Here is an 11,648-nt window from a genome sequence, read left to right on the forward strand (position 1 = left end):
TAATGAGTTACAGGCAGTTCAGATCAGGTCCTGTGCAGCCAAATGACATACAGCCCTTCCACCAGGGCCCCGAAGACGAGTTTACCTTCAGTTGCACTGGAGGGAAGACTGAAGACATCTACACAACAGCCTCAACTGCCAAGCCAGAGATGTGGCCCTAGGCCCCAGGTGGGCACAGAGCACCAAGACTCAGTCCACATGACACTGAAGCAGACAAGACAGAGTGCAGTTTTTAAAAGGAGGATTTATTTGACAAGTTTCACTTAGCGCAATATACCTAAAAGGAAATCACAATACAATGAAAGATTTAAATCAAGGCCTCAGAATTTCATACAAACACCAAGACCAAAATCCTAAGTATTGGTATTGCGTCTCAAATTTTTCCCATTAACTTAAAAAAAAAAAAAAAAAGCTTAAACTTACGTGCCTTACAGGTTATTAAATCAAACTAGAATTAACAAACATGCCAAAATGTTTCACTTTTAATAGTAGACACAGCTCCTATATTGTTTTACAAAAAAATAAAAGCATGTCTTTCAACATGCATCCAAAACAGTGTTCAATGTAACGTGGCAAAGGGCAACATTTAACATAATTCAACTGCTTTTACCTAAATACGCTTACTGCTTAAGTACATCCTATAACTAACTTGAGAAAAGCTGGAACTTAAGTTTAACAGTTATAGTTTACTCAGCTTCACTGTTACATCCTAGATGAGTATTGTATTCAAAAATACTGGGCCTTAAGTCTTCATAACAATCCTGATTTCCACTTAGAGTAAGCATAAATCACAAGCTTGTATTGCAGAAACTGTTAAACTGAAGTTTTTTTCTTAAAAAAAAAAAAAAAAAGGTTGACCAAGAGTCAGTGATAAGGATCGATCAATTACATTCCCCATCCACCACTCATACTGGACATGCTAGACATCCCTCCCATTCCGTTCACGCCCATAGATGCACGGCTTCCACTACTGTAGTAGCTGCTGTTCACTGCTCCTTGGTTACCTGCAAAGAGATCAATTTGACAAGTTAGGAGTAATATCAGACTACCAGTCAAATAAAATATAGTATTCCAAGAAAAAGTTTAAAAAGTATACGAGTACAAATGGCTGCTGTCCAAGTGGCGAGACGCATGTTTGGGAAAGGGGAATCCCGACTCCAAACAAGCCTCAATTAACCCCTTTTCTCTGCAGTACCAACTTGCCAGACTCTTGTGCTACCATTTTAACGGATTCTTCAGGATCAACATGAAAAGTTAAGTTTAAAGGAAAACTAGTGTTTTTCAAAAATTGCAAAATTACTTCGTATTTTTAAAGCTAAACAAGGCACTTTTTAAAAAAATTTAACATAAACATTCACAATGTGTCCCTCGAATGGCATTTGAGAAAAGGGAGCACAGGAGAAGTCTCTTGCTTTTCCTATTCATGGTGGGCAGGAAGTGAGACAACCAAGCTGGACTAAAGGCAACTCACTGTGCCCAAATGGCAGCCTCCATGGAGTTAAGTCAGAGCCATTGACTGCTATAGAAAGTATTATTACAACATATCAGTATTTGCTATTGGGAATTTATATTTTTTGAGAAAATATTTACCTATGCAATGTTTGATTGAAAATCACTGGAGTTTTCCTGTAAAACTTGGTCTGCAAAAGGATTTTGTAGGGTAAGACTATAATACCAAAATCACCATTCTTTAGACCAATTGAAAAAAAATAAATAAAACCAATCCTAGGTTAACTGACTAATAAATACGATCCTGAACCCAACCACCATTCTACTATTTCAAATTCTCCCTCTGTCTAAAACTGACTTAATGCTAACCAAAAGACAAAAAAGTGAACAACTTTATTTAATGTTTTAATACATGGAGGCAGCTATTTTCTGGCTCGACAGTATTCCAAAGCTGCAATGACTAGTTCTTAATTCAAAGAACACTTCCCCCTCCCAATGATTGTTTCTGAAAATTAGCTAGTAAAAAGTTACATTTGGATTGAAAGCATACATTTCATAACCCAATTTCACCGAAAGGAGCCTGCATCTTCCCAACTAAAGGCACCTGCCTGCGACTTACTCTAAGTACAGTAACAAACAGGCTTTACCGTAACTTACTCTAAGTACAGTAATGAACAGGCTTTACCATAACTTAAAGTACAGTAACAAACAGGCTTTACCGTATCCACTCATGCTGCTCTGGCCACCGTAGCCACCTCCGTAACCCCCACTCAGCTGCTGGCTGGCTGGGCCCCCGTAGCTGGACTGGTTTGCTGTTAAGTTAAGAAAACATTAGAACCTTTTTTCTTATGTGATGTGGTACCTGGTGGTACCGGGCTTGTAATTCTATAGCTATCATTTTCCAGTCTTGATCTTACATTACTGTAACCCTCTGCCTCCTTCTGCCTACTGTCTATAACCAGGCCACCCTTCTATCCATCATTTGAGCCAGTCAAATACTGATAAACCAAAGTGCTAACGGCACACACATCAGCAGGACTAAAATCAACATGATTCCGTAAGTAGAGGCATTTTGTGAAGATCTTATGAAACTGCTTGACTGGATTTAGTGGGTTCCCCCTCAGTTTGATACATCAAAGGCATGTCAATACACCTAATTATGCCCACATTTATCTTAATCCTGTTTTGCTATTTTAGATTTAAACTTTATACTTAAAAAATTTAAGTAGTTTCACTCCGTAGTCCCCTCCCCCAAGAGTACTTAAATCTAATTTGAATTATCTATCCTAAGGAACTTCATAACTCACAAGGATTTAAGTAAGCCAGATACAAAACTCAAGTATCAAGAAACTGCTTTGCCTAAGTTTCTTATGCTAAACTTATTAAATAAATAGATTAACTTAACTTATAATTGACTTATACAAATATAAACGTTTTGGTTTTTAAAAAAACTAACGATATTTACACAAGCCCATGCCTCCCATCATTTGGCTACCATAAGCACCACCGCTTGCTCCTGCTGTAGAATTCAAGAAGAGTTCTACATATCTGTGTTCTGAAATGAGAGAAAAGGCATACAAGGTTAGCTTAAAAAAAAGACACTAAAGTGATATTTACACAAACCCATGCCTCCTAGCATTTGGCTACCGTAAGCACCACCGCTTGCTCCTGCTGTAGAATTCAAGAAGAGTTCTACATATCTGTGTTCTGAAATGAGAAAAAAAAAGTTTGAAAATGTTTGTTGGTGAAACAAAACAGGATAAGCACTTTTATAAAGTTTTTAAACAAGCAGATCTGTGAACTTCAAATACTTTGGCAAAGAAATTCTAGCTACTTCTCTTAGGTGATCTACTTTAACTCCAAAATCTAGCCTTTACATATTCATCTGTATTGTCAATTAAGGATATACACTTCAAGATGTGCATATCACAGATCCGTTATACTAATTTTTAAAACCCAAACCTTCAACACACTGCCCCCGCATCCCCCAAGAATTAATCTATTACTGGAGAGGAAACTTCTCATATATCCTTATTTTTCCATTTCTCTATTGTAAATGTTAGTCACACAATCACCTGTTAAGAGCCCACAAATGCTCGATCACACTTACGCATATTTGCTTTGTCTTTTGACATAGCTGCCACAGCATCTTCATGAGTTGCGAACTCGACATCTGCTTCACCAGTTACTCTGCCATCAGGACCAATTTCAATGTGTACTCTCACAGGGTTGAGCGGTGAAAAAAACTACAACACAAGGCATTTCAAAGAATTAAATCAACTTTCTAATGTTACAAAAAAAACCTAAAATTTCTAACATAGTGCTCACATTTATAGAATAAGGCTGACTTTTACTGCCATACTGAAATATTGACTTGTGGGTTCATCTCACACTTACATTATAAATGTCATTCTCAGTAGCTCTGTAAGGTAATCCCCGCATGTGTACACAGTGTCCTGTTGTGCTCTGGAAAGTAGAGCCACCATCCCCGTATCTGTGATCAGACATTCCTGAAAAACAGTAATTGAGGTCTAGATGGACAAGAGTGTAAGCATCCTTCAACTGAGAAATTCAATTCTTACCTTACCTCTTCCAAATCTATCTGACCCAAATCCATAGCCATCATTATAGCCATTGTAATCATCATAGCCTCCATAGCCTGAAAGACAAAGTACAATCAATCAAATAAAACACCTAGACAAATGAACAGACGACTTGCCGAACCTTACGAATCCTCACATACCTCCACCATAAGCACCACGCCTCATCCTCTCAAAGCCAGCTCCTCTGCCAATGCTGTTATACCCTCTACCAGCCCCAGGTCTGTCATAAGGACCTGGCCGCTGCATGGCCATAAGCTTTCGTGGTGGATCATAGTGAGTTCTAACTTCAGCTCTACTGCTCTTAAAGATTTCAATATACCTAAAGCATTGTTCATAGGGAAGGGGTAGGGAGGGGAGAGAAAACATTAGTTCATTTTATACAGGTATTTAGTTATACAAGAAAACAATCTAGTCATAGCCATGAAACTGACTAATATTTAAAGCCAGATTTCTTATATTTGCATAGGCAATGACCAGAAATTCACTCAATAAATAGTAAGACAATGTAAACTTTATAGAAAAAAAAAAAAAAAACTCACTCCTCTGAGGCAGAGCCCAACCTTAGGGGTAGAGAGGAGTACTGTAAATAAATGTTTTAGGAGGGAAATAATTCCACTCAACTTTCAACATTTCAAGTCTTAAATCCATTGGCAGCATGTATAGCAAGTGGGCTAAAAAGCCAGCCTCCACCAACAGTCCAGCCCACACTACACATTTCCTTTCGCCAATAAATACCCCAGCCTATGCTTTTAGTAAGAATCAGCATAGGTAAGCGCATGCTTCAATGAAAAATAGTCACAAGCAAAGAGAATAAAACCTTTTGTGACAATTTCTTGAAAGCTATGCTTATTAATACTATGCAGAATATTTATATACAGCAAGAAAAAGTTTGTTGCATTTCAACTTTAAAAACAAGATCAGAAAGTATCACATTTTCTTATGGTAATATTAATTTATTCTAGGTGGGTGTTATTACAGCTAAAGCCAGGTTTGCATTAATTTTTTAAAGCCATAGTCTCTCAACTCTATTGATTGGGGTTAATAAGACTCACAAAATTGTCAAGCAGACCAATTAACTAGGGACAAATTTTAAACCTAAAATTTAGTTTGCGTGTAACATGGGACTGACACAAGAAAAGTTTGGAAATCATGGCAAAACATCAATTACCTAGGACTACAAAACATTAATTTCTTCTTTTAAGCAGAGAGAATATGGATTTAATTGTTTACCATAAGAAAAGTGACATATCCAACCAACCATCCATCCCCACCTGTGCCCTATTCTTTCCTTGTGTTTCTTTAGAGCCTTTTCAGCTATTTCCTGTGAAGCAAACTGCACGAAGGCCTCCCCCGTACTCCTCCCCTGGAAGTCCACCGGCAATGTTATCCCATTTGGCACGATTTCCAACCCTTCAACCCAAGGACAAATAACCCCAGTAGGGGGGCAATATTAACATCACAAGCCCAGAAATGATTCTTCTTATAGCTTTAAATAAACCAGAATTTTTAACTTTAGGTGAATGGTATGCTTTCAACAAGTACTCTTTAAATATGCATTGCAATAATATGAAGTTCCATTATTATAAAGTATAACTATTCTTAACACACCCATGGTACAGTATATATTAAAAAAAACTTGAACACAGGATGCATTAAGAATTCAACAACTTAAGAACACATATCTATGCAACTTAATGTTGAGAATTATACAATTCAATTAAGTTTTAAGCATTAAATAACAGTTTTACTAAATTCAAAACACCTTTTACCTCATTTTATATTTCAATGCTTTAAGTTATTGGAACTTCAAGTTTTTAAAAAGGTATACATTTACAACATTTCATATAAAAACTGAAACATTAAATTATAATTGACAAACACAACAATCTAAACTTTCAACAAAACTGATCTACACAGCACAATCATGCATGCTTATGCTCTAACAGTAGTTATGATTCACTTCTGGAAATTCCGTCTATGAAAAATCCTTTCCGTGGATACATTCCCAAGCTTACAAAAAGGACTTAAAGCACTTTCCTAGAAGATATGAAATTATGTTCATATTTAACGTTGACAGATAACATTCAGTTCTCACCAATTTAGTGTCAAAACAAAACAGACTTGATTTTAAAAATTCTGACATTAGGACTCGATACATATATCAATTTTTAACATACTACACTAAACCATGAAAGGATTTCTTGCTTCCAGTGTATCACATCATAAATATTAATACTTAAAATATACGATATCTTATCTAACATTGTTAAACATGCAATCTTATCAGCTCTTCAGCATAAAAACATTCAAATACTTTAGGCCCAGGAACAATTTCAAAACACTTATTTCAGATACTGAGACTACAAGCATTCAAACTACTCTCACTACATCTGATTTTCAGTAAGTTTATACCACACAGGTTAAACCAAGTCTTTCATAAACCGACTTTTGCATTAAAGAGAATTAGACCATTAGATGCTTCTGGTCACATGACCCAAATATGTGTCTCTTGCAACATAGACACTTGCCATAATTTACAACAACCTAATTCATTGCACTGATCTGCTGGTAAAGGGATCTTACCTTTAACTTGAGGTACTTAGCTGGACACCAATGTGAGGAAAGTAGTTAAGCTGTTGAGGGCAATCCTCAATGAAAGATCTACTCTGAACTATAATACTAAATATAGGCAAAGTTAACATTTTGGAAGTACTTCATTTCCACCTTTAAGATGGGCTTAAATTATTTGAAGGTCTCTAGGAAGAAAACATTAATTCATTGGCAATTTACAACCTACTGAAATACCTAAGCTACTCAACTTTAACCTCTATTAAATCACCTTGCCATAAGCTAGCCAAAACTCACTGCTCAGCAACAAACATGACTACATACCTGAGAAGAACTGAACAATTTCTTCCTTGCTACATCCAAAGGGAAGTCCTCTAAGCCGTACAAAGCCATCATTGGCCGTGTCAGGACTATTTGGACCAGTATGCTTCAACACCCAATCCATTTCAACGTTGTTTGACTTGAATACTGTAAGAGGTGCTTAGAATTAGTCACTTTTGGAAAATTAGATAACAAAGTTCAGACTTCCTGGGTCTTTAGATAAGCTAGGAAGAGCTGCCACAAACTCCCTTAGATGACCATTTCCATGCAGTCAAATACCTAAAATTCAGAAGGGGTGAGACTTCTATTGTTTAATGCTTTATTTACTGTAACTAGGGCAATGTAAATCAAACCTTCAACATATCTGTGTCCCATAGTTTCTCTGTCTTTTTTCAGGGCCAATTTGACTTCATCTTCTGATTCAAGTTCAACAAAAGCCTCGCCACTTGGTCTGCCTTCTCTGGTGTAGATGAAACGAATACCTTGAGCCCCATTTTGAATTTTGCAGTCTGGAAAGAAAACAACCGTTAATACAGAATTTAAAACCTAAAAGCACCTCTGGGTGACACAGATGAAATGTCTATTCCATGTCCCCACTACAAATTACATAACTTGTGAAGCCTATATATACTGACCACGATATTACCAACTCCTAAAACTCCAATTAAAAAAAAAAAAAAACTCATTCCTAAGGTGATATATTTCCAACCCATCAACAACATACAATATTCAAAGCAGTTTCAGAATGAATTTCTCTCTTTAGTCCTTGCTACTCATGTCTACATCACACATCTTTTATCAATTTCTCAGAAGATTATCAAGCCTGGACTTTGTGACTTTACGGCAAACATACTTCGTTGCGAGCTGTTTTGGTCTGGGGCATTTATCCGTTTTACCTTACCAGCAGCCACATTACGGTTTCTCATTCAAATACAAATTACAAGCCCAATACTCACCTGAAAGGGGATCAGTGTTACCAAGCTAAAATGCTCCAAGTTGCACAGCTGAAGCCAAACCCAGTGTTGCCCCCCTGCAAGGCGGCTTCCAGCGTACTTGGTTCTTGTTTTACAGGTCGCTTTCCGTTACCAACGCTAAATTCAGATAGTAAGTCAATACTACAAACGTCTTGCCAAAAGCTGTTAATTTCATCCAAATAGAATTTTAATCAGTCTAATTTCTTTTTCCCAGTCTAATAATGGGAACAAGGACATTCTGATATAAAATATTCAGGAAACCTATGTACTGCAAAAAAACTTCCCTGGGCTTCAGTGTCTTCAACTGTATAGTGAGCCAGATTAAGAACTAGATAAGAAAACACTCTTCAATTATCAAATCTTGATTAGGAAAACTGAAATTAAGACGTGACATTTTAACTTTCCGAAGAATGCTCCTTTTTAAGAAAACACCAAAACTGGAAACAAGAGGTTACACTTCAAGATATTGCAAAACATTACTATTATTTGTCTAATCACTCGGCCATTTTCTTAAGATTGAGGAGGAAATCCCACCTATGCCAATTTATCCTTTCGAAAAAAGACACCCGGGCCAGGCGCGGTGGCTCACGCCTGTAATCCCAGCATTTTGGGAAACCGAGGTGGGCGGATCACTTGAGGTCCGATGTTCGAGACCAGCCTGGCCAACATAGTGAAACCCCGTCTCTACTAAAAATACAAAAATTAGCCGGGCGTGGCGGTGCGCGCCTCTAGTCCCAGACACTCGGGAGACTGAGGCAGAAGAATCGCTTGAACCCAGGAGGCGGAGGTTGCAGTAAGCCGAGAACGCGCCACTGCACTCCAGCTTGGGTGACAGAGACTCCAACTCAAAAGAAAAAGAAAAAAAGACACCCATAAAAGAAAAGCTGGTGTTCAAAGATAGGTAAAGAAAACAAAGTCATGCCAAACCTGCCGCACTCCCCCAAGGGCCAGGAGGACGGGCGGGGCTTTCGAAATTTCCATTGCGTAACAGCGGGCCGCCGGCGCGAGCAGCACAGCGGTGAGTGTAGTCGCCCGCGCCTCGCCAGGGGGCGCCCCGGGTCCCACCCGGCCCGGCCCGGCCCGCCCCACCCCGCCCCACCCCGCCCCGCCCCGCCCCAGCCCGGCCGCCCGCCAGCCCGCCAGCCCCGGCCTCGAACTCGAACTCCCGCGTCCTAGTTTTAACTCACCAGAAAAAAACCTCTGCACTTCATCGGCCGAGCAAGACCAGGGCAAGCCCCGGACCTTCACCACGAATCCCTCTCCACCTTCCGTGCCCAACATCATCGTCTCTTACGCGGTCCGGCGTCGAAACAAACTGCAAAGCGGGGAGGGCCAGACCTGAGAGCGCCAATTAAGCTGTCCTTCGCCTCCGAGGCGCCCCCGGGCCCGCACCGCCCCGCCACGGAGCAAAAACCGGGCGGATGCACCCACCCCGGCGACTCCAACACCTCCTCGTCCGGCGACCGGACCCCCAAAGCTGTCCTGAGCAACAGCTGTCGGCGCCCCGAACCGTGGGGGCCCGGGCCGAGAGCCAGCGTAGAGGAAAGGAAATGGCGGCGGCCGCTTCCGCTCCGCCTCCTCCGACTTCTCACACAATAGAGTCGGCGCGGCCTGCAGGCCTCAGCGGCGGTGCCGAGATCCAGCGAACCACTCGCGGCTCTCGACGGCAGCCCGCAGCTCGCCAAGGTCCCCGTGGCCCTCCCAGAGGTATGGGGACAAACAATCCTCGCAAAAACTGTACCCACCGTGGTCGCTGAACTGCAAGCGAGGACCCACCGCGACTCACCTAGACACGCGACTTCTGCGTGGCTAAGACGAAATGGCCAGCGGGCGCCTGCGCAACCTAAATAAGGCCCTTTGTGCGAGTTCTGCGCACGCGCAGCCAGCTGCCCGCACCGCCCCGTTGCGTCACAAAGAGCTCTGGCGCATGCGTAATTTCAAGAGCCAGCCCACCTCCCGCCGGCGGATTATTACACGCTTGGGTTTTGGGCCCAGCACCCCCACCCATAAACCCGCCGGGCTTTTTGTTGCGCCTGCGCCTTCCCGCGAATATTGAACTTGGGAGTCTTAGCGGTTTATAATTATTTCATGCGCATGCGTCTTCCTTGAAACCGTTCTCTAGCCTTACCCGCCAGTGTGGGGGAGGGGAATGGCGGCCGCCTGTTCCCTATGGGACTGTATAGGAGTCCCGAGCTCTGGGTTGTGATGAGGTGGGCGTCTTTCTACCCCTTGCCCCCAGGCTCTTACCGGCGCGCTCTTGGCCGACCTGAAAGGAGGGGCGCGGCCTTCAGGCGTTCCCACTCCCCGCGCCGCCTGTCTTCCCTTTATCCCCAAACCGGCCGAAGCTGGTCAGCTGCAGATTGTCGAACGTCCTGGGAGCTGCGGGGCTGCGGACGTCCCGCGCCCGAAGCCACCCGGATGGTGCCTGGGGCACGTCCCAGCCCTGTGTGCCTCCACTTCCCCTTACCTGCCGTCGTCGGGCCTAGGGCCCCGGTCGGCGCGAGGTTTCCGTGCCTGTGGCTCGCGCCTGTACCCAGCTTTTGCCTAACGAATTCGCACCCTGTGTACCCCTTGACCCGCCTAACGGTCGGCAGGCCTTGAATGCCCTGGGGCCCTGGCACGAGGAGGGATCTCGAGCGCGGGCTCCACGGGTGCGCGCCGGCCTCTGCGCTCGGTAGGTCACCGCTGCATCTCCCAGAGCAGAATTGGTAAGAGTGCGTCCATTCACCAGGCGTAGACGCTGCATTCGAGGAAGCCCCCGGGTCACCCCATGTGCACACATGCTGCGAGATGACTAATGTTCGTGGTTTCTAGCAGCACTGCGCAAAACCTAAGATGCCGTAGCCTCCCAGGCCTCCCCATGTCTGATTTGGCTGCCTTCCTCACCCCAGCTCTAGTGGACACAGACAATACACAAATTAACAATAAGGTAGTGCTGGACCCTGCCGCAGGGCTACCTTAGCTAGTGCAAGCCTGAGTGCCACCCTGGGAAGATGCGGACAAAGCATGTTTCCAACCCCAGTGCCACAGAGTCCGAATCCAGTTTTGACAGGTTTGAGAAAAAGTAGAGAGGACATCAAAAGAAAGACAGGAGCCCAGAGCTAAGCAGGGCCTGATCTTCAAAGGCCACTTAGGCCTTGGCAAGGGTGTTATCTCCGAGAGAAGGCTTTGGCAGGTGATCAGCAGGGGAGCCGTAAACCCTGTGTAAAGGAAAACTCTTGCTGGATGTGAGGGGGATGCAGATGGAGCAGGCAGGGTGAATGACGGTACATACCAGGCCCTCTACTACAAACGGAACTAGAAGCACACACCTGTGGTACCATTTCAGAAGGCACTTTGGCTGAGGTAATCAAGAAGAGAGTCCGGCCAGGTGCGGTGGCTCACTCGTGTAATACCAGCACTTTGGAAGGCCGAGGCAGGCAGATCACTTGAGATCAGGAGTTTGAGACCAGCTTGGCCAACATGGTGAAACCCTATCTCTACTAAAGATACAAAAATTATCTGGGCATGGTGGCACACGCCTGTAATCCCAGCTACTCTGGAGGCTGAGGCAGGAGAATCGCCTGAACCCAGGAGGCAGAGGAAGCAGTGAGCTGAGATTACACCACTGCCCTCCAGCCTGGGCTACAAAGACTCCCTCTCAAAAAAAAAAAAAAAAAAATTAGCCAGGCATGGTGATGCATGCCTGTAATCCCAACCACTTGGCAAGACTGAGGCAGGAGAATCACTTAAA

The 11,648-nt window shown here is 43.1% G+C and overlaps 1 protein-coding gene across 21 annotated transcripts; it reads right to left on the reverse strand.

The window, feature by feature from the left end:
* Positions 1-224: 224 nt before the first annotated feature.
* HNRNPH1 (heterogeneous nuclear ribonucleoprotein H1) lies at positions 225-10,700 on the reverse strand. 21 transcript variants are annotated; one of them, XM_063810981.1, is made up of 15 exons: positions 10,383-10,663; positions 9,702-10,181; positions 9,103-9,230; positions 7,295-7,450; positions 6,945-7,088; positions 5,324-5,462; positions 4,193-4,371; positions 4,037-4,108; positions 3,847-3,980; positions 3,560-3,695; positions 3,097-3,156; positions 2,915-3,004; positions 2,169-2,261; positions 1,591-1,640; positions 225-1,004 (listed from the first exon to the last, which is right to left on the reverse strand). In XM_063810981.1, the coding sequence occupies exons 3-14, from the start codon at positions 9,197-9,199 to the stop codon at positions 1,591-1,593; spliced, it is 1,350 nt and encodes a 449-aa protein (XP_063667051.1). In that variant the 5' UTR covers positions 9,200-9,230; positions 9,702-10,181; positions 10,383-10,663; the 3' UTR covers positions 225-1,004. The 21 variants fall into 21 exon arrangements, with proteins under 21 accessions (XP_063667051.1, XP_054540822.1, XP_054540819.1 ...); XM_054684847.2 differs by lacking the exon at positions 9,702-10,181 and having other exon boundaries at positions 10,383-10,700; XM_054684844.2 differs by lacking the exon at positions 1,591-1,640 and having other exon boundaries at positions 9,702-10,268; positions 10,383-10,514.
* Between the last annotated feature and the right edge of the window lie 948 nt (positions 10,701-11,648).

This window comes from Pan troglodytes, chromosome 4, assembly GCF_028858775.2.
Source record: "Pan troglodytes isolate AG18354 chromosome 4, NHGRI_mPanTro3-v2.0_pri, whole genome shotgun sequence".
Classification (NCBI taxonomy): Eukaryota; Metazoa; Chordata; class Mammalia; order Primates; family Hominidae; genus Pan; species Pan troglodytes.